The 23,829-nt window shown below is 47.4% G+C and overlaps 1 protein-coding gene across 3 annotated transcripts in view; it reads right to left on the bottom strand.

The window, feature by feature from the left end:
• Positions 1–23,829, bottom strand: part of SWT1 (SWT1 RNA endoribonuclease homolog) — a 2,657,341-nt gene that overhangs the window by 1,707,899 nt on the left and 925,613 nt on the right. For all 3 annotated transcript variants that reach the window (XM_069641360.1, XM_069641359.1, XM_069641361.1), the window contains exon 10: positions 20,246–20,388. In XM_069641360.1, coding sequence (XP_069497461.1) covers positions 20,246–20,388 — 143 coding nt within the window. The remainder of the gene's footprint in view (positions 1–20,245; positions 20,389–23,829) is intronic.

The following is a 23,829-nucleotide window of genomic DNA, read 5'->3' as shown; positions in this document are numbered from 1 at the left end:
ACATTCTTTTCCTGTACAGAGGGCAGAAAGGCCTTCAGCACTTGTCCGATTGCCCTCAGCTCCAAAAGGTTGATGTGTAGTTTGGACTCTGATGAGACCAATAACCACCGATTGTCAGGTCATTGGCGTGGGATCTGCACCCCGTGAGTGAGGCATTCGTCACTACTGTCATCTCTGGCCATGGTTGCCAAAAAGGTTCTCCTTTCAGAATGTTGTCCTTGCAGGCCCACCACAGAAGGTCCTGTGAGAGACTGCTTGGAATTTGAAAGTGGTCTGACATCCTTCCTGAGAATTGGGACCACTGTGTTCTGAGAGCCCATTTAAGGGATCTCATTCTCAGGCGAGCCTCTGGCACCAGAAAAATGTAGGATGCCATGAGGCCGAGCAACCTCAAAATGTCAAAGGCTGGAAGCACTCAAACTTGGTGACAATCTGCAAAATGTCTTGAGCCCTCACCTCGGGTGGTGCGGCTTTAACCAAGGATACATCCAGTACTGGTCCAATAAATTGGAGTCTGAGATGGTATGATGTGAGACTTCTTGTAACTGAGGGAAAGGCCTAGTCTGTGGAGGGAGTGGGTGGTGATACTGAGATGTTCTTGGGCCTGTTTGGGTGAACGTGCCATGATCAGCCAATCATCCAAGTTGGAATAGTCGTGAAAGCCCCCCCCCCCCCGAGACTTGTTGCCACCACCACTGCCATTAACTTTGGGGAAAACCCTTGGGCGGTGGTCAACCTGAATGGCACAACTCAAAACTGATAACGAGAACCGCCAATGGCGAACCTCAGGTACTTCCTGTGCTTGTGATGGATTGGCACATGAAAGTAAGCATCCAATCCTGGAGCTGGAGGGCCTGAAGGATCTGAGAAAGTGTGACCATCTTGAACTTGTCCTTCCAGAGAAGCTGGTTCAAGTATCTAAAGTCCAAGATAGGTCTCAGTCCGCCGTCCTTCCTGGGTATTAGGAAATAGGGAGGATACCATCCTCTGTTCCTCACCATCGCAGGTACTGGTTCTATAGCACCTTCTTCTCGAATGGTTCTGGAACATTTAGCGAATGGTTTCCCAGTGGATGATCCGAGGCCTCTGTAAAAAGGGGTGGCAGTAACCCTGGGCTACTGCTTCTAGTGCCCATGCATCCGAAGTAATACCTTGCCATTCTTCCAGATGGTGTGAGTCTGCCTCCCACCGGGTGTTGTGTGTCCAGAGCTCAAAGTGGTTTTGAGGCGGCTGAAGCAGTGGCTGATGATAAATACGCTGCTGCTTGGGCAGGCTTTTCACCACCCTCGTCCACCACGAGGGAATCTTCTCTGTCCTCTTTGACAATCCTGTCCTCTCACTCTTACAACTGAGAAGTAGTAGTGAAAAGACCTATCCCTCCAATATGATCCTCTGAGCTGAAAAGGCTGCGGATGCCTGACTGAGTCACTTAAGGACTTGACTTCTGCCTTTGAGGTCTGCAGCTTTTCAAGGCTTTCATCAACCTTATTTCCAAATAAACGGGAGCCGTCAAATGACATGTTAAGGAGTCTGGATTGTACATCAAGTGCAAAACCTGACTTCCTCAACCAAGCAAATCTGCGTATGACAGTGCTTGCCGCCATGGCCCAGCTGACGCAGTCAGCAGTGTCCAGACCTGATTGCAGAGACTCACACATGGCCTCTCTGCTATCCCTTATCAGGTTCATCTCTTTCCTCACCCTCAGGGATGCCATCAGCCACCATTGCTATGCCATCCCACTAGATGAATGTAAACTTTGCCAGGGCACATGTGGAATTAGCATACCTTAAAGCCATGCTGCTAGCAGAAAATACTTTCTTTGCCCATGAGTCAAAGCGTTTATCACCCCTATCAGGGGGCATGGTTGGGTACAATGCTTGCTTGGCCGATGTAGCTGCCTATACTTCAAGGCTTTCCAGAGTAGGATGAATTGACAGGTATCCAGGATCGCTACTGAAGAGCCTGTATTTTTTTGGTCAAGTTTTTGCTTACTGCAGGGTTGGACTCTGGAGCCTCCAAGTTTGCCGCAGCCAGTTTTTGCAGTGACACATGGAATGGTAAAATAGGGTCATTTTGAGGAATAATATATCAGTCAGGTCGTCCTGTTTAAATGAAGGAGCTGGTCTACTCCATCCTAAGAATTCCACCACGCTGGTCATTAGGGTCCTGTAGGATGCATCTGCATGATCAGCCGAGTCTCGTTTCCCAAAATCTAGTTCTGGGGAGGTGTCTGCCCCCATTAGCAGTCTGCAGGGTGTCATGTAGTTCCCGAACATGGTACCTTCGGAAATAAAGCAATCAGGTATATTAGTAGTCTTCTGAATACTAGGGGTATCCAATTGGAGACCACATGGAGGGGTATCAGAGGTTTCATTGCCCTCCTGTATTAAAGTCAAGGACCGGAACAAATCCTTTTTAGTTAAAGGTTTAAAAACCTTTTCCTGGCTTTTTTGATGTAAAGGCATCGAAGAATGTACAATCAGCATTAATGCTTTTTGTATCTACGTCAAAGGCATCTATGGTGTCGACGTCAATGGCGTGGATGGTGTAGACAGCTCGATTTTGTCTTGTGTTTGGAGGAACTTTGCCCTCGACTCAATGCTTTCTTTGAAGATTTTTCGTCTCGAGTACTCGGACTCTCAAGTAGTCTTAGGCTTATGACCCGGGCTTGGGGGTTTTCGCCTTGGCGTCATGCTGGTCTTCAAGTGCAGCATGACCACTTTTCTTATGCTTTGAGGTCGGGCCTGATCCTCGAAGATTGTGCACATTTTCCTCATAAAGAGTTCCCACTCCTCTTTCGAAGATTCAGTTGGGCAGCTACGCTGCTTTCTGAGGAAGAAGACTACGAAGAAGGTGGTCTGTGCCTTCTCTGATTTTTTTTTGAAGACGAGGTGTGTCTGCTCCTCCAGTGTGATTGTTTATTTGATTTTGTTTGTGAGCAGAGGAATCTCTCTACTTGTGGGAGGATCCAAATCTAGAAAGAGTGGACAGGGATTTGGGGACAATCCGACCCTCTGAAAGTTTAGATTTGTGCTTTTTTAAGGCCATATCGGTCATCGACTGACAGGATCGTTACATACTCGACAGCCAAGCACCAGAGGCATATCTTATGCGGGTCGTGATGGACATCATGGCGCCGCATTTTATACACTTTTTGAAGCCGTCTTCAGAACAGAAGACAAGGCCATTTGCAATAAGTTTCCGAAGCAAACTGAAGTGCGCCATTAATCTCGAAGCAATCGCATTCGCAGAAAAACAGACCTGAAGCCAACGGGTGCTGCCCATGGTGGATGTACTCGACGAGGACATCAGCCAAGATGGAAGCCCTCGAGGGCCATCGAGTCCAACGTCTCCATTCACAGCGTCGTCTGCCGAGAGAATGCCTTTTCTGGAGATATCGGATGAGGAAAACTTGGGAGGACACAATCCATTGGAAGTACGAAAATCTGGAGGAGAGAGAGGAGCATGGACACTACTGTTAGGCAGAATACTGTGCAGTGCCCTTAGGGACTACTACACACAATTAAGTTTTACCTTTGGTACAAGCCTGTACTATACTACTATGTTAAAGTCGTAGCAGTAGCGGAGCAGCCAGGCTTATCTCAAGAATATATGAGCAGTAGCAGAGATTACACAAAGGGACCACAATTACTGTGGCTCAAGCAAACGCTGACTCAAGGTTTCAGGTAGAAAAATATAAGTACATTTATTTTTAAACCATTTGTGATAAACACAATACTTCTATTAATTCAAAACCACACGTAAAATAGACTACAACTAACCAATTCACTTTGGTACACTCTAACTCAAGCTAAGAACCCTGTGTTTCAACGGACCGGTGTTATGAAACAAAAGACATTACCGGGAATACTCTTGCAATCACTTTTTGACAGTAATGACAGTTCGGTCTTACTAAAGAAATGCGTATCCGCGGCAAGAATTGTTACCGGGGCAAAAACACCCTTAGCACCTGGGTTAACCAGAGAGAGTTGGGGCAAAAATCACAGGCAATACTTTTGTCAAGGCAGACAGAATCAGAGAACACTCAGACAGAAATTCAAGAGTCAATAGTCCGGAGCCAGTGTCCTGTTGTCGAGGATCACACAATCGGATAGTTCGAGATTCAACGTTGCCAGGAGTACTTAGATATTGTCAACAGAGGAAGCAAAAGTTATAAGAAGAAGGGAAGACAAGGGCAAGCCTTGGAGGTGAAAAAAAGGGATTCACCCAAATTTCCTTAAGCAGAACACAGTACCTTATTCAATGGAGAAGCTGATGCCCTGGCAGTTGTTCCTGTTGGTTTCCTGCAGACCCATGGTTCCTGGAGCTTCGGTGCGAAGGAGGACGTCTGGAGGGGTCTGCACCAACCAGGGATGAAGCCGGCAGCAACGACGATGAATAAAAGGTGCACTCCTTAAAAACAGAAGAGGATCTTCGGATGGCTATCCGGACCACTACAGCAGTATATTACGACCAAGAAGAGGATCCTCTGGCTGTGGAAGATGAGCTGGTTATCCCCACCAAGCTCAAGGGAAGAAGACTCCGGACTGGATCTTCTCTGGTCGTCAAAGGGTAGATAGTTCAGGACTGCAGCAGGGCTTCACCGGGACGGGGTAGTTGCAGCATCCGTCTTCTTCTACACTTCTCTTTGGTTCCTTGTAGTTCCAGTGGTGACTGACTTCTAGCCCAAGAGACCTGCCTTTTATGCGAAAATCCCCCATTTACACAGCCTGGCTGTCAATCACGCAGCAGGGGGGGTTGTCCGGCCCGGACAACCACCTCAGCCAATCATGGCAAAGTGCGATTTGGGTTTCCTAGGATACCCTGTGCAGGGGTTGACTACACCCCTCCCTCACATTCAGCCCACCTAGACACCCAGGTGCCTGGAGGAGGGCTTCTGAGCAGAAGCCTGCCAAAAGACAGTGAACAAAGAAGGCAAACTTGATTTGCTGCGCAAAGTAAAACACAAGAAGGACTTTAACAAAAAGAAATGGCGAATAAACTCGACCAGAGCCAAAAGAAAAAGGATTTGGTCAAGCAGGTTTAAGTTTGAGGCTAATATAATAGCCTAAAACACTAGCACGTTTATATAATATAATTGCAGTAGAAAAGTTAGGGTAGATATCACTGCCACCAGCCAAGTCTAAATGTTAAAAGAGCGAAACAATGCTCTATGAGGTACAGATACAAAAGGGATACAAAGTAACCCTTTCCGGTACTCCATGGAAGATGGGGTGTACTGGATCTGTGGTAAACTGACTAAGTAAAGTTAATGGCAACTTTACCCTTTTCTGGGGGACTGTAGTCAGCCCCAGAATGGAGTCGGTGGGAAGTCTAAAAGACAACCCTGTGTCACTGCACTGAAGGTGCTGTGTAACGCACAAAAGAAGGGGACTACTGAAGTGGTGTACTTCAGAGTCCACAATCATAGAAACAGGTAAAAGACACATGGCAAAACATGGGTAAGAGTGGGGGAAAAGCTCACACTCTTACCAAGTGAAAAAATAAACTCCAGAAGTCCAGCAAAGCTGCTGGGGGACTCACTAGGTGAGGGAAATTAGCCATAAAATGAGAATTCTCCCCAACAACTACCTACACCAGAAAATTCAGGAGGAATACCCTACCAAAGCGGAGGTCCAGCCATGAAAGTGAATCCAATCAGTAATGCTTAGCAACCGTCTGCAGAGACGCCCATGTTGCCACCTGGCAGATGTACAGGGTAAAGGTGGCAGCCACTCCACTGGTAGAATGGGCCCCCGAAACCCTCAGGAACATCCTTTCCAACCAGATTGTAGTATTCCAAGATGCAGAGAATGATCCACCTTGACAGGGTCGGTTTGGTTACCGCCCTGTCAGCAGAAACATCAACGTCACCAATGAAGGGCTGGTCATCTTTCCTTGCCGCTCTTGTCTGAGAAATAGTAGCCGAGAGCGTGCAAGGGGTATAGCTGATGGAATTGCTCCACTGCCTTAGAAGGTAGAGGAAAAACACAGGAAGATGGATCTTTGCGAGAGATGAAAATCCGAGACCACTTTTGGAAGAAAAATGTGTCTCACTCTCAGCGTCACCTTCTCTGCAGAAACCCAAATAGTAAGTATAATACATAATGCCTGGAGCTCACTCACCCGTCTCAGGGAAATTATGGCAACCAGGAAAATCATCTTAAGGGTGAGCAAAAAAAAGAAGAGGAATAGGGGGGCTCAAACGGAACTCCCTTAAGGAATGTAAAATCACATTTAAATCCACGCAGGAACCACAAACTGGCATGGAGGAAACTGGTTACACAAATCTTGCAAGAAATGCATAGTAGTGGGGTTTGTGAAGAACGATTCAGGGTCCTCTTAAAAACCAAACTAGCAGTGAGGTATATGATATGATATTTATAATGCGTCAGTACAAAAGTGTTGCTAGACGCGACAAGATACCAGGGTTTGGGGGTGGGGTGACAGAGGGAGGACAAAACAACTATCTTACTAGGCCTTGTGTCATTCAGAACGCGCAAGTGCGGGGAAGTGGAAGGGGAGAAGTGGTGGGGTGGGTGGTGTGGCCGGGAGAGGGAGAAGTGCAGGTAGTCAAAAAGTGCAGTCAACAGGTGGCTCATAAGTGCAGATAGAAGGGACTGTAGGGTTACAGATACAGATCACAATTGCCGGGGGAGCCAAGAGGCAGTGCAAGGTGCAACTTGACATGCAGGGACCTGGGCCCAAGTTCAGAGGGTGGCCAGGTGACCAGTGCGTGGAGCAGACGAGTCATCAGCAGGGCAGAGGAAGAGAAAGCAGAAGGGAAGAGGAAGGTCTTGAGTTGCTTCCGGAACCAGAGGTGGTTCTGCTCAAGTTTGAGAGAGGCAGGGAACTGTTCCAGAGGGAGGCCCCAGCCGAAGATATAGATCTGCCCCCAACTCTCTGCTTGGGAAAGCGACTGACCCTCAAAGAGTTGGAGGTGGATGAACGGAGAGCTTGAGTATGGATGATGTTTGGGAAGAGAGAGTTGTAGGTAGTGTGGTCCCAGGGCCTAGAAAGCCTTGTGGATGATGCAGATGGTCTTGAACCTGATCCTTGCCGCCACTGGGAGCCAATGAAGAGATTTCTGAGCTGTGAGCTGGAGAGATACGATCCCTGGGCTTGAGGCAAAGGACAAGTCTTGCAGTCCTGTTCTGGATAAGTTGTAGAGGACGAAGGGTAGAGGCAGGACGATTTAGAAAGAGGCTGTTGCAATAGTCCTGCCTAGAGAGGACCAGAGCTCTGGAGACTGTGAGCTTCTGGGGTAAGTGAGGAAACGAAGAATACTTCTGAGGAGGGGCAGCTGATAGTTTGACTCCTTAGAGACATCGGAGATGTAAGGAGAAAAGCAGGGGGTGGAGTTGGAGATGACCCCAATGTTCCTAGCCACACAGGTAGGAGCAGGAAGAGGGCCCAGAGTGGGCAGCCAGAGAGAGAGAGAGGAAAGAAGGGAGTTAGTGTTCCGATGAGGAGGATCCCCGTCTTACTGACATTAAGGCAGCGATCATTGGTGGCACACCACTCTTCCATTGTGGACAGACAGTCTGGAATGAGAGAGGAAGTAGAGGTGGCCGAGGGGTGCCTGAAAGAGAGCTGGGTGTCATCCGCATAACACTGAAAGTTGGAGCACAGAGCAGCAATACAGTGGGCAAGAGGTGCCAGATATTGGCTGAAGAGCCAGGGAGAAAGGTTAGACCCCTAGGGAACACCGCAGGTAGAGAGAGCGATAGAAGAGAGGTACAACCCCAAGCTGGACCTAAGAAGGTCGATCAGTGAGAAAGGAGGTCAGCCAGGCCTGGTCCTGATCAGTGATACCCAGGTTATCACAGAGGGGATTGAGCAGGATGGCATGATTGACCGTATCAAAAGCAGAACAAAGATTGAGGCGAATGAGGAAGGTTAGAGTCAAGATTAGAGAGCAGGTCTTCACAGATGTTCAGGAGAGCTGTGTCCGTGCTTCTGGCCGCTCTGAAGCCATACTGGTAGCAATGGAGAACACCAACAGATTCAGTGTAAAAATTAAGTTGGGAGATGGCCAGCTTTTCCAAGAGTTTGCCCAAGAAAGGAGTGATGGAGATCGAGCGATAGCTAGCCGGAGAATCATTAAGAGTGGGTGCTCAAGGGGGGAGGGGAAGGTTCCAGTGTCAAAATATTGATTGCAGAAATCGGCCAAGGCTGGAGCAAGGGTGTCGATGTGGTTCTTAATGGTTCTGGATGCACAGGGAAGAACCTGTTTTGATGAGACTTTCAAATAACAGACTTGTCTAGAAACGTTGTCAGGGTTGAGCAAGGAAAAGGACGAGAAGGGGAAGGAGAGGCGGCCACAGACAGGCCAGGAGAGGAGGAGGAAGACGAAGAGCTTTCTCGGTCATGGATTGGCAGGAACCGCAGTCGTCGGTTCGGTGACTGGAACCGAGACACCAGAGACAAACCCGGTGGGGATCCGTGATCGACATTTTTGATCCACAGTCTTGGGTGTCGAAGGAGTCGAAGAGAATGACATTTTCTTTACAGAAAATCTGAAGCGCGCCGTTCTCGATAGCGAAGCGATCGGAAAAACGGAAATGAAGCAACGGGCGCGGCTTGAGCTATTTATACCATCGGTGACGTCGACAGAGTACGGAGTCCGTCGAGGGACAATCGACACCACGACCTCAAGCACAGCGCCCTCTGCCGAGACACATTTTTTTCCGAAGCAGCAAAGCTGGGGACAACAAGTTATAAGATGAGGAATACATGGGTATTGTAGACACAATCCATTCGAAAGATGAAGGTTAGATAGGGCTGTATGACCTAACAGTGCCAATCTGCAGGCCTACTTGGTCCAAAGACAGCAAAAAAATCAAAATGGGGGATAATAAACAGGATAAAGGGTCTAAATCATTCTGCTGACACCAAACATAACATCAACTGCAGGCATAAATAGTAGTGGGTCTCCAATGTGAAAGGAGCATATCAAGGATGTCATCTGACAAGTCCCACTCCTTGTATCTTTTCAGAAGCCAAGCATGAAGGTTCAGGTTGCTGAGGTTGGGGTGGAGAACCCGCCCCTCCGATTGGGCGAACAAGTCAGCTCTCCTCAGAAGGCACAGTGGGGGCAGATGGACATGTCCAGCAACTCTGAATACCACGTTTTCAGGAACCAGGCAAAATACACATGGCTCTGAACAGGCACAATCTTCTTAGAACCAGCAGAATTACAGGAATCAACAGGAACACATGAAGGCGGTTGTAAGTCAACTCTACCCATCAGTACATCCCCAAAAGATCCCAGACGAGGAAATTCCCTGCAGCACGACAACTCATACTTCCTGTTCACACTGGTAGCTTAGAGGTCCACTTGAGGAGTGAGTGTCTCCTTCAGAACTTCCTGCCAGAGCTCTCACACGTGGCAGGCTGAAGTTAGTCTGCTCAAGACATCTGCCGGGACATAAACTCTGGTGGCTAGCTGGGCTGCAGTCAGAGACACCATTCTCTAGAACCCAAAACCACAGTAGCATTGCTTCTCTGCAGAGGCAAAGGCCTGTGACGAATCGAAGGGTTTTGTCACTTCTCCCCAGAGGAGAGCCTTTCCTTGTGAGGATAGGGAGGTGAGCCAACTATGCAACCTTCCCCCCCTAGGGGACAACACAGGAAGAGACTCCCCTTTTGGGGACAAGGACTTCCGTTCCCTCGAGGAACTCCCTAAAACCCTTCCATGTAGGCCATCAGTACCATCTAGGATTCGGATAAATCCATTGGAACAAACCATAGCTTGTTATTGTAACATTACACCACACATTCAACTTCAAAAAAGAATTGATGAAAATACTGAGAAGAAGAGAGGTGAGCGAGTATTGCCAATCGCTCAATGGTGGAACGCCAACCAAACTGGGACAATGAAGAACAAGAGAATGATCAGCAGAAAGAGAAAAGGGACTTTGATGCTCTGCTGGGGAGGACCCAGTAATTTGACATAAAAAGGGAATGACTACTATGGAAAGCGTGTGAAACCCAAGAAGTTCACATGAGCCACGACGTGGAAGCTGGTGAGAACGGGGCAAACCTCTGTCGGTAAGACACGGCTTATGGGTGTAACCAGAAGGCACACAGAGAGGGGAGAACCGAGCCGTGCAGGGGGAAGAGAACCCTGAGCGAAGGAGAACAAGAGAGTGGTGGTGTGACCAGCGGAAGGTGGACTATTCAGTCCAAAAACACACACCGTTTCTGCGCTGTTCCCCTGCTAGGCCATGAAGAAGAAACAGGAAGCGTCTGAGTGAACGCAGGAACCGATCAGACTCCAATTGTCATCCAGATCCCGTAGAAAGACCCAGTGATGCTAGCCCGTGAAACAGAACGGGAGAGGCAGGAGACATGGGAGAGGGTACGGGGACCAAGGACACACAACCTACTCATCTCAGTAAAAGGAGAAGCGTTTGTAAGAGTGAGAATACCTACAGCATTCATTCTACTGATCTCCGTGAAAGAAAAGTGTTCCCAAGAGCTAGAACGGTTTCAACAATCAACCTACTTGTCCCAGTGAAAGGACAAGTGCCCATAAGAAGGAAAATCACAGTTGAACCTGTCTTGTTCAGTACAACAGGAAAGGAACCAGACAGGGGAGCAAATATATAGTTGCTTTGACTGCTGTATTCGATCTAAGGAGAAGGGCAGTTTGTCAGGACAAGATGAATGTGAAATGGAGAATACTGAAAATGCAGAAATAACGAACAAGAAGAATAGCGAGGCACTTCGAGGAAGCATAGTTCAAGGGTATAAAATCCCAAACAACGAAGTGACGAACTCTAATTCAAGAAAGAACAGGGACACCAGTGTTAGGGAGAATTCTCTGTTTAGGCTGAATTTCCTAACCTAGTGAGTCCCCCAGCAGCTTTGATGGATTTTTGGGGTTTAATTTTTTCTCCTGCCAAGAGTGAGACTCTTTTACCCTCACTCTTGGGCATGATTTGAGTGCGTTTCTTTGACTCTAGATGTGTTTAATGGGCTATGGGGTCTTTTACTCCATAGGGCTTCATATGTTTTTGTGATGTGTGTTACACGGCACCCTAAGTGCCGTAACACAGGGGTGTCATAGTGACCCCCCCAGTATAGACTCCATACCCTGGGACTGACTACTGTCTCCCAGGGCATGTAAAGTCACCATTGACTTTACTAGTCTCAAATTCTGAACAGAACCAATACAAACCATCATATTGAGGACGTACTGGCCGGGGCAATTCGACTGGCCCGGGGTCTGTTAGTTGAGGGGGCACATCTCCGTCCCCCCTGATCGAGTTTTGGCTGGTGGCAGTGGAAACTACTTTTTATATTCGACCGCGAATATATTCCTATGGGATTTTCCCATTGTTCGAGGCTACCAACTTTAATTATTTAATTCTCGTAGCCTTGAACATACCGCCGGTTTATTTAATTAATATTAATTCTCCGGTTGGTATTTTGTGCCAAGACTCGGTTCTAAAATGGCGTTTGTGTTCTCTTCTGTGACTCCAACCCAAGTTGAGCCCTTTGTTCCACTTTTTGGCGGGCTTCTCCACAGAAGCCTCCAAAAGTGGTGCCACTCTGTCTGGGTACCACAGGGGGCGTGGGAGGGGGGTTTAGGCACCCTGGACTGAGTTGCCTAGGCAACTCAGGTTGCACTCCGTCCTGATTGGCCCAAGTGGTGAGCCGGCCGGCTCACCACTTAGCATGTTTGAGTGACAGCTAGGCTGAGTGAATGGGGGGTTTTCTGCATAAAAGCAGGGCTTTGGGGGACTGGAACTTGAGAAGTCGCCACAGGACCCAAGAATCCGTGGGAGAAGCTGAGCCGACCTGCTACGACGACACCACCGGTGGAGCCCTGCTGAACCGTCTCACCACTTTTCCCAACGACAGAGGAGATCTCCAGCCCTGAGAGTCTTCTTCCTTCGACTGGTGGGGATAACGAGTCTGCTTCCTTTTTCACTTCCTGGAACAACTCGTGGCCGCCTTGCCTGTGCCAAGCACCCCGGCAACCGGGATACCACGTTTTACCACTAACGCAAATCAAAGGGTAGTACCTTTAACCGGAAAACTCTGCGGCTGGTTTCTTCCCTGGTAGTGTACCGACCTTCATCTTTCCTCCACGTCGAGATCTTCTCTTCCTCTGGACGACGCCGCGACTTGCACCTGCTGCCAGGAACAACTGCCCCCGCTGGAGGATCCTTTCCACCTAAGGTACCATGTTCAGCCTGGCTTCCCTTGCAACTGACTGTATGGGGTACATCTAGCCCCCGGCTTTCAAACCTGGGTTAGCCTGGGACACCCTGGCTAAACTTTTCTGAGCCCAACTAAAACCTCTATGAACTCCCTGCAAGACTTTTTAAGCCTGTTGTCATTGTGTGATCTTGGGTGCATTTGTGCCCTGCTCTCTCCAAGAGTGGGCCCGGCCTATGGACTTTGGCTCACAAGTAACTTTTGACTTTCCTGCCTTGCTTAAGAGTTCCTAAGTATTAGTGTGGTGTATTTTCCTACATTCTGCCTTTTTCCCTCCCTTTTTCGTTAACTTATTGGAGTGCCATCTATAGTTAAGCGCTCACCTCTGTCTGGAAATAAGTGGTGTTAACTAAGACGTGTCTGATAAGGAATAAGGGATGTATATATAATAATAGTAACTGTGTTTAGAGTGATTTACAATATTAGTGCTGGAGTGTTTCAATAAGTGTGTTTTTAAATAAATAATTATATACCTTGATACCAAAGCTCTGGTCAGTGTTTGCTTGTGCTATTGTATCTGAGTGCCTATTGTGTATACTTTACATACTGCCTAACTCTTCTTGAGGGAAGTCTGACCGCTCAGCCACAGCTACCAGGTAAATCTGGGTGGTACAGACTGCTACCAAGTGGGTTTACTGCCAACACCTGTAGTCCTAAATCTTTTGCAGTGGTCCCCAAGGGAACTGCACAGGTTTCTGCCTAACAACCAGAAAGGTGAGAGGAACTGTACAAATTAATCCAAGAAATAGCCAATAACTATTTATGAATCAGCCATTAGGGCTGAGGAAAGCCTATCCAGGAGAAGGGAGTCATTGTCCAGTCCTTTTTGTTGTTTTTGCTTAATGGTAGGGTCTGGATAATTTGCTTTGAGACAGAGGACAGACTTCACTACTGATGACTAGCACCTAGTTACTTTTGCTAGGTAGGGAAACCCATAGAATAGGGATAGAAAAGTATTTTCTTATTTAAATTAACTACTTGTTTATCATGACAAAAACTGGTCTGCCTCCTTCTGACCTACCACAGACCCCACACTACCTCGCTTGTTGAGGTAGTAAATGGCCCTTGTCTCGGCCATCAGGATCAGCAGTCTCTCGCGTTTCACAGAGAATAGGAAGGCGACCAGGGCCAGCCTGATTGCCCTAAGCTCCAGCAAGTTGCTGGGTTCCCGAAACTCGCTCTGCAGGAGACCACAATCTGCTCACAGTCAGATCTGATAGGTAAGCACCCCAACCAGTCAGAGATGAGTCCCTGACCACCGTCACCTGGTGCAGAGGTTAACGAAACACGCCTCGCACACCCTACGATACAAGATTCTGAGCCCCTGGTCAGAGACCTGTAAAGGGTCCGACGTGCAGCCCTGAAACTCCGAACATTGGCAATAGACAAACCACTGAAGTGATCTCATGTGCAGCCTCACCTATGGCACCAGTAGGATGCAGGAGACCATGAAGCCAGAGGGTGTAGGAAGGCTGAGGCCGGGACTTGTTCCTGGGATTGGAGGACATTGACCATCCAAAAGATGTTCGCCATGCCATCCCCAGGGGGGAAGCCCTGCCCAGGTGAGTAACACTGCTCCAATAAATCATGGACAATTTCAGGATGTGCAATAGAGTACATGTGTGGAGAAGATGCTCCAGCACTGCATCTGGGGAGTGGGCCTGGACAAGTCAGCTGTCCAGGTAGGGAAAGACATGAATGCACTCCTTCCAGAGGTGAGCCGCCACCACTGCTAGAAGCTTGGTCAAAACCCTGGGTGCCGAAGAAAGACCGAACGGCAGGACTCAAGTTGTAGGCCCACCACAAACCTTAGCTACTTCCTGTGTTTCCGATTAATCGGTAAGGTGGAAGTATGCATACTGAAGGTCCAGTGATAGCAACCAGTCCTGCAGATTGAGGACTTGCGGGATCTGGACTATAGAAACCATCTTGAACTTGTTCTTGCGCAGGAACAAGTTTAACAGCCTCAGATCCAGAATGGAATGCAAGTCCTGGTTCTCCTTCGGCACCAGAAAAAAGGTGGAGTACCAATCCTTGCCTCATTCTTAGTGCAGTACCAGTTCTATCGTGCTCTTTGAAAGAAGCGGACCAAACTCCTCCAAGAGGATGGGATCCAGAGGAAAGGTGCTGGTGTAGAGCCATGCTCCTGAGCAAGCAGCAGGATGGGACACAGTAACCCTGATGAATGACCTGCAAGGCCAAAGCAATAGACGTGGTCTAGGCCCATTCCGTGCTGAACATGAAAGTCCCACTCTACCCTCACATGAGTACTGTAGCAGAAAACCTCACAGAGGTTTGGCTCCATGAAGTGCTGAAGGGACAGTGGCTGGTGCCACTACACCTCTGGGGGCACCTCTACCCCTCGGGAAGCGTCTGCTCAGCAATCTTCCTTAGGGCTGCCTGGTCAGAACCCCCTGAGGGCGACAAAGCCTCTGAGATGTACCCTGTGGCCTCTTGCAGAGGATGCAGAGGGCTGCTGCAAAGCTAGGCCCAATGATTTTGCCATGGCCTTTGATGCCTGAAATTTCTGGAGGGCGTCATCAGCCTTTGCCCCAAACAGATTTTGGCCATCAAAGAAGCTTAGCCTCGACATCATGCACAAAGCCAGACGTCCTCATCCACAAGTGGCACATGAGCACCATACTTGTGGCTATGGACCTGTTCACATAATCATCTATGTCCAACCCATATTGCAAAATCTGGCAGGAAGCTTCCCAGCCGTCTGTCAACATGAACAAAAAGCCATCCCTCATCTCCCCCACAGGGATATATGTTCAGCTGCATTCCCTACAGCGGACCATGAGCTAAAATAATTTTTTCCATGGTGCAAGAAGCGTTCACGACACGAAAGGCTAGGCTGCCTGACGGAAACACCTTGTCCCCCCAACCCCGAACATCCAGTCTCTTACTTACCCTGTCAGATGGAAGAGCGGGGAATGTGGACGCGGACTGCCCCACCAAGCTCTCTTCAGAGGCATGAGTGGAGAGAAAACCCTGCTCGGGGATGGCTACCCATCAATTGCTGAAGTTGTAGCAGGCTCCTCCCACACCTCGAGTATGGGGGCTTCTACTGCCACATTGAAAAGCAGTAGTGTTTTCTTCCTGGGACCCTCATCCATAATTCAAACTGAATTTTTGGTCTGGACGTGGCTGAGAGCCCCAGGGTATCATCCACCTTTGCCATCAACCTCTGAAAAGAGGCCTCGGGCTTAGCGGCAGATAAGGGCTGGGAGAATATCCAGCTATGGCGCGTTGTCTAGGCCAATGTCTCTTGGAGGTACAAGGCCAGCCCCTGGAGGACCTCACCCTCCTCATTGAATTCCTCCAGAAAGTCCCTCTATTCCAGTGGTCTTCAAACTTTTTATGCCATGGCCCCCCTGAGCAGAAAATAAATTGTTCGGGACCCCCCTGCCCCGCCCATCTGTGTTGGTGTTATTTTTTTTTTTTATAGAGAGGGCTGCAGAATGCGTGGTGCCATAATTATGAAGGGATATGCTGTTGGGGAGACATTCCAAGACACTAGGACAATCGCATCCAATCCAAACATAGAAACCGTGCAAGTAAACACAAAATTCTCCAGTAGGGCTTTTATTTTCTCAAAATACATGCCTCCAATAAGCCTTGAGACAACCATAGCCGCTTCACCCACCCCTTCACAATTCACTATTCACTTGTACAGAGACCTCATTTCTCACCCGCTTAGAGTGGAACCAGTCTGCGGCATACAGCTTGTAATGCAAAGCGCACATATTAAGCAGCATCACAAAAAAACAGGACTGAATACATCACTGAGCTAAATGAATTCTGACTGGCAACATGGGGGCAGTTGCTCCCCCTCCCCGAAGACTTAGTGAAGGCCCCTCTCATGTGAAAAGTTTGAAATGCCCTGGCGCCTCCAATTCGAAAGGGATATAATGCCCTGGCGCTGTCCCTGGACACTGCTGCTGCAGGAGAAATAAGGACCGTGGGGACCTCTGTTCTATCAACTAGAACAGAGGCCCCCACGCCTCGATTTTCCTTGTGTTTCTGGTCACTTTATTTATTGGTCATGTATGTAAATGCCACTTACCTTTTTGAAAGTAAAAAGAATAGAAAAGCAGGAACCTCGTGACAGCATGTAACTCCGGAGTTGATGGACGCAATCTGAAGCAGGATCACTGAAGCTGCAGGTGAGTACTATTTATTGTTGGAAGACGTGGCGCCTTCCATCCTCATTGGCTGTCAGTCAGCCAGATTGAGCTAGCAGCACAGCTTGAGGCCCTTGCCAAATGCAAGTTTAGAGAAGCTGGCTGTCATGGATTGGCTCACTCTCCCTACCACCCCTCCCATCTGAAAGTAGGGCAGTTTGTCACTAATGTGCCATCATTAGTGGTTTCCTGCTCTGCATTCATATGGGAGGGGCTGGTCATCCCTGCAAAACAAGGTGTGCGCTTTACCTTGTTTCATGAATAGGCTCCTAATGGAGCCTGCAGGGCCTCACAAAAGCCAGGCCCCTGACCTCAGTGTGACAGGGGTCGGGCCTTTGTGGGGCCTCAGGCTCCATTAGGAGCCTATTCATGAAGACAAAAGAAAAAGTGCACACCTTCTTTTGCCGCGATGACTTGTCATCACGGCAAACAAAGTGTGTGTGTTTTTTTTTTGTCTTCCTAAATAGGCTTCTAATGCGAGCCTGAGACCTGACAAAGCCCGGCCCCTGTCGCACTAAGCATGTGTGGCAGGGGCAGTGGATCGGGCTGTTGCTCTTTGATGAAGCAACAGCCTGATCCTTTGGTAATGGATGCCAATGTTTACTTTCAAGCTGTGGATGCGCGGACCCCTGGGCATGAGGCTGAGACCCACCAGAGGGCCGCGACCCACAGTTTGAATAACGCTGCTCTATTCCCTGGAGACCAGGGGTTCAAACTCAAAGGGAACCTGGTCCCATTCCTCATCTTAGACTTCACAAAATCTTTGGCATATAGGGTTGAAACGGAAGAGGAGCATACTCCTGAGGCTCTACTGTGCCATCAGCGCAGATATCTAGAGGACAAAGACTGGACCGGCACCAAGATCTCTACTCCTGAAGGCAGAGTTGGGCAGATGGGAAGTTCTTCACTCTTCTTGGCAAGGCCCAAGCACATAGGCCTGCGGGAGTGGACGACAGCGGGCACCCTGCCGGACGCAGAAGATGCAGTGGTCCCATAGGTGCCGGACCGAAGCAGCAGGCACCTTAGGGAAGATGTTAAGCATTTTCTGGCGAAATGGTTCCATTCCTCTGGGATGGAGGATTGGGTGGGGAAAGGTACTTTATCCGGCTACAGGCACTACAGGCAATCATTGGAATGGAGGATCATGTTGGTCACAAAATTCTACTTCCTGAGAATGTGTGGAATGATGGAAACTGGCAGGACAAGTGGAAAGTTCCAGGTCACAATCCCACCGACAGAGAATTCCTTTGAGCAGAACAGATTGCATTTCCTCTCTTGGCTGGATGCAAGCAGATCCGCTTGAAGAGTTCCCCAAAGAGTGAAGATCTCTGAAAGTACTTCCTGGCACAAGGAGATCCTGTTCTGTAATGCCCCAAACCAGAGCTGCAATGCCTCCTTCCACAGTGGCACCATACCCCCCTCTCTTGAGGTAGTGCACTGCCACTGTGTTGTCTGTCTTTATCAGGACAGTCTTCCCCTATATGGACGGCATCAACGCCATCAGAGGCAGTCTGATACCCCTCTGCTCTAACCAGTTTAACTGCATTTTTCTCTCTCCCGGGACTGCAACTTGCTCCCATTCTGGTGTACATCCCAGCCTTTCAAGAAGGCATCTATAGCCAGTTGCCTCTGGCCACTGCTGCCAACAGGGATCTTCTGTAATCAATTTCTCTCCCCGGGACCACCACAAAAGGACCTGTGATCCCCTGCTTGGGACCTGGAGAAGGTCAGTCATGCTGCCTTAGAACTGTGGCCACGCAGATCTGAGGGCCCACTTAAGAAGCCTCATTTATCAATTGAGCTTCTGGAACCAGTAAAATACAAGATGCAATCAAGCCCAGGAACCATTCAAAATCTAGGGCAGGCAGAATTAGGGCGCTTTGAAATGGTAGAACCATCAGATTAACATGAGTAAAGAGCCCTGTCCTTGTGAGGAAAAGCCTTCATCAAAGAGCAGTCCCGGACCGCTCCAATGACCTGGAGTATTGCGAGGGTGTTGCATGGGACTTTTTGAAGTTCAGGGAGAAGCCCAGTTTGTATAGGAGGTGACCGGTTTGACTGAGATGGATTCAAGCTTGCTCCAGAGAATGGGCTCTGATTAGCCAATCGTACAGGTAAGGGAAGATGTGGGTCCCCTGCTCACATTTGCTGCTGCCACTGATGACAACTTGATGAAGACTCTTAGCGCAGAGGTTAGCTGGAAATGTAAGACGTGATATTGGTAATGGGCACTGCCAATCACAAACCTCAGGTACTGCCGGTGCATTGCATGGATAGGCATGTGGAAAAGGGTGTCATGGAGGTACAGCAACACCAACCAATGCCTAAACTGCAGGGCTTAGAGGATCTGCAATAGTTTCACCACCTTAAATTTGTCTTTCCTGAGGAACTTGTTCAAACGCCTCAGGTCCAAGATGGGGCGCAGTACGCCATCCTTCTTCAGTACACTTGGTTCAGTTCTCAAGACCAAATAGGGTTACTGACAGGGTTATTAACATGATTAACATTTGGTCCGTATGTACCAGGACCACCAGCAGGTGAAAAAGAAATAAGGCAGCTACTATTGTGGCTTTGCCCTTCTCCTCTGCCTACTAAATGAAGGGGTACTCAATGATTGGCCCTTTTCCTCTGCATACTAAATGCACATTGGGTCCTCAAAGCGTTGGCCTTGTCTGCCCAGTAAATACACATGGTGTTCAGTGCTTTGGTCTTCTACAGAATGCATATGGGTTGTACTGTCAGTCCCCTCAATCGACATCCTCCTAAATATCCCAATAATTCCAACCCAATTCCATAACTATACCTACGCCCCATTATAAATGTAAGTCTGCTCAAACCTAATTATCCTACCAATCACTTCCCTAAAAAGCCTTAGCCACTCCTGGCTCTTCAAATGCCAACCATCGAATATCTACAGTTTCTACTGGTCTCTCTTTATCCAGACGCAAGTTCATATCTCTTATCGCAAACCTTGGAAAAACTGTTAAAAAAAAAAAAAAATATTTAAATTGTGTCCAGCTTTGAACTCATCCTCCTCCATTCATGTTTCCAAACACACACAGCTAATGTCACATATGTATGTTTGAATTTGTAGGGGGTCATTATCGGCCCATTTACCTTCCTACAAGTACCTTGAATGATCGACCACAGCTGCCATTAGGTGAGTAAGGAAACGTTTTGGAGAAACCTTGTTTGCATAGATTATTAACGTGGTCGGAAACAGTGAACTTCGGCCTAAGGGAAACTCTTAACGGCATGGAATACACAAAAAAACCTTTGAAATGGGCATAAATGGATAAATCCAAGTGGTGAGTACATGAGTGAGTGGGAGACTGAGTTGACAGGCAGAGTGAATATGTTATTAACCGTGTGTATAGTTCCACTCATAACTATGTGGGTGGGGCAAACACAGGGCGAGTCAGAGCAAGGAAGAGTGACTTGAGTAGGGGTGGAAAAAAAAATCCCTAATTTGAAATGTCAAGGTTAACACCCCTATTGTCAAGATGATTTCCCAAATGTATAGTAATCCCAGGGTTCGATTGACAAACCTATATATGTAGCATTATGCTTTCTCCCCCTTTGTCAGACATAAAATGAGTCAAAATGCACTACTTTTTTTAAAAAGTCTTTGCTTTGGGAATTTGCTTTATAAAAATAAAGTTCCATTTAAGAATGACATGTTTGCACACAAAAAAACAAATATGCTACATTCACTAATTGGTGGATGCTGAAAGTAAAGGAACACAAAGGCAGTACAGCAATGTCTTAGAGATACATGAAGGGAATACACAGATAATACCACCATTTTACAGCTAATTAAACTTGCCTCCTCTCAACAGTGTTGTGATTGCACCCGATGGTTGGCCTGAAGTGGTCATCATTAAATTGTGTATCGCTGCTAACAAATCTGCTTTCGACACAGCTTTGACATCACTCACTATGGCTTTGTTGCATAGATTTTTATCATCGCTAAAAAAAAAAAAAAAAAAAAGGGGAGCATGGCCATTAAAAATGCATATATTTATAAAACACCAAATTGATGTGCACTAAAATAAGTCACAAAACAGATCTTCATGGAAGAGGTTTCTTCTCTCCCATAAGATTACCAACAGAATTCACACACCTGGAATTATGGCTTTCAGTGGTAGCAACACACTTCACATTTCCAAATATCAAAATAGGTTTGACAAGGTTTTGCATTTCCTTGCCCCATCCAAGTACTGACCAGACCTCAGATTTTCCCGTTATGCTCTTTTAAAGCATTCAGCTGCCGGATGCAACTTTAAGAAAAAGATGATCCGTTTTAAAGGTCTTCTCAGTTCAGTTCAGTAGTTCAGTATCATTCTGTTGCGCTCTTTCCTGCCTTTCCGAAAGCAGCAGCATACTTGTGTCTGCATATACAGACAATGTTTGCAAATGCACAGATTATCAATTGTTTAAAACGTTAAGACGGAATTTCATTTTTGGGAATTCTGTTATCCTCTTTTCTTTAGCGACCCCTTCATTTTTTTGCTCGTCCCCTTCTTATTCTTTTGGATTGCCATTTTGTGATTAGAGGTACTTCTACTGAAATTCCCCTGCCACTGGAACCCTTTTTGACCCTTTGAGTATATGGTCTCATGGTAGGCCATTGGTCTACTGCCCCCCTCCCATTTTGGACTTTGCATGATTATGTCACCCTGCAATGGTTTTATAATGGGGAGAAGGGTAGTTGAAACTGTAATTTAGTTTTGGCATCACCAGGTGCAAACCAATTTAAATCCTGGGTAGCCCAATGGAACCTTTGGGTAGCTACAGGGGTACTAATGTAGTCCTGATCTCTGCCACTTTGTTTAGGGGTGTTCCACAAGAAAGGCTTAAAATGGCAGTTGTGCACCCTCTACTGTGGTGTGAAGTAGTCGAAACCAGTTCCTTGCTCTAGACCAGCCATCGGGGATGGCCATGTTGATTGGTGGTTATAGGGGCCAACCAGACAGACTAGGTACCAAACCCTTTGTTTTTAACCCTTTAGTATGGTTGGCGAACGGGCTTAGGCCACCCCCCGTGAGATTGGGTGCATCTAGTAGAGATTATGGTTCAATTTTGACCGGATTTCAATTTTGACTGGATTTCTTGGATAGCACTTACTTCCAGACATGGCTGGTCTGGAGGACACGCTGCAGGCTGCTGTTCGCATTCCTACATTAGAGTCTCTTCCATTACTAGTATGCCAGGAGGCAGATACTAATATTGCAACACACGCAGTGTGTTTTGGTGTTTGGGAGTTGAGACGCAGAACTCTCAATCCCCCGCTCGTCTGCTCACTCTGCCATCAGGGGTCTGTAGGTGCTGAGGATTGCCACCTTGCCCCTTCTCAACACGTACCGGTAAGAGACTTTGTTGTATTTCCACTGCACTGCTGACACTTCTCCGATTAACTCGGTATCCAACCCCCTGCGCCTCTTCCCTATTTGGCCTGAGACAAGAAGCTAAAGTAGGTGCCGAAGGGTCTATTACAAACTATAATGCAGGCAAAAGCTGCCGAACGTAACAAAACCAACAATTCTCGTAAAATAAACACCTACTACTTAAGACCCAGGTGATCGCGACTGGTAATAGTCCGGATGAGGCATTGCCACTAATGAGAAATACACAAAGATTATCGATGAGTCCCAAACTGCACTATGATTTAACGGAAGAGCCAGGGCTATCACAGACTGGCAGTAGGCAGCCGGAAAATGTTCCTAATAATTCAGCTAGGGAAGACTCTTCTGTTACTACACATTCCGGTGTCTTGAAGTTTGCTGTAAAAATTCTAATTAAACTCTGTAGAGCGAACCACAAAGACGTAAAGCGGCAAAATAAAGCAATCATAAAATTACAATCATTGATACACTGGAAATGGACTCCAGGTGCGCAAGTTGAAGCAGCCTTAACCTCTCTGCAACGAGTGCTGGAAGTAGCTTCTGGAGACTCAAGAGAACTGTTCACAGATGGGCGAAGAAGCACTATCCCCACTCACCTACCCAATGCGCAAACAGCGGCGCCTGGCAAACAGTCTGCACGAGAGGGGGATAAAAAGGAAAAAAAAACATCATAAAAACAGGGGGTAGGGGGCTTGGCGCTGCTTTTGTGATGCACCGATTAAACTCCACTTTGGATCTGACAAATGCCCCAAAAACAAGAAACGGAGGGCGAAAATGGCACGAAGGAAAATGAGGTCTAACCTACAGGCAGGTATCCTCACAAACTGGGTGGTTAAAGAGGCTGAAACAGTGCAGCATACCTCCAATAATGTCTGCAGCCGATAGTAACTTTGAAATCAAGTCAACATAACATGCATGGCCTTAAAGCAAGTTACAAAAAAATCATCGCGTTGCAGTAAAGGAACTGGACCCTAAGATCCTCACCATCAGTCCTGTGAGCAAATCCAAGGATGGCTGCCACTTAAATCGATTGCTTCTCCTGGAACTTTTATACAAGGCTCCATCACTTAGGTTGCTATCCTCAACCGTCTTTGAATTTGTGGAACCCCCGATTTCCACCACAGGGAAACTTTCTCGTATCCATTGCTGCTTCCTGAAACGGCAGCTATGATTCACAAACAATACGCATCATTAAACTACCTTGGGTTTTTGCTAGATCTAAAATCAGGAAAAAAAAGAAAGGACCCAAGTTGTCCTAAATGTACGTGCAACCAGCCCACCCACACTTCTTTCTCCAATAATAAAGGTACAAAGAATCCATTGAAGCACCATGGACCCAACGAAGATGACCAAGGATGGAAATGACTACAGCGCTTTCTCCCTAAAGTTGGAATCACAAAATGAAATCTATCTATATATTCAAGATGGGTTGTGTAAACGTCTGCTGATTGCCAACATATATGACCCCCCCCCCTGGCGTTCTGGTCTCTGAAGCAATAACTGATTTGGATGCTATTTGAATATATTGGGGGGAGCCGATAGTTGACAATCCAGTGTTGATATGTGGGGATTGGAATGCTAGATATGTGGATAAGAAAAGTGGTCCACAGTACAAAATGTTATCGCAAAAAGCATCATGCAATTGCCAAAACCTAACAATCGTGGTGTTCAATGGTTACTATAGCTAGCCAAATGGGAATTGACACTGCTTAACGGTCGAGCATTGGGGGAAATCGCCCTGGAGCCGACATGTGGTACAGTGGCAATACAAAATCTACATTGGACTACTTTACTGGTAATACCCTGCTATAATTGGTGCTATTTATGAATGTTGCGCCTAATAAACACAGTGATCATGCTATACTATCTTTGGAGTTGAACCTGGGGTAAGGAGAAATCAGTACACAATTGTGTGGAGGATTAAATGCCAACAGCGGGAAACCGCCTTAGATGGTCGCATAAACTGTTTCTTGTACCGGTCGTAGACAGTGGGGCGAGAAACGCA

Source organism: Ambystoma mexicanum, chromosome 1q, assembly GCF_040938575.1.
Source record: "Ambystoma mexicanum isolate Mex_15411 chromosome 1q, UKY_AmexF1_1, whole genome shotgun sequence".
Lineage (NCBI taxonomy): Eukaryota > Metazoa > Chordata > Amphibia > Caudata > Ambystomatidae > Ambystoma > Ambystoma mexicanum.
Note: the sequence above shows the minus strand (reverse complement) of the source record. Positions and strands in the feature narration are given on the sequence as shown.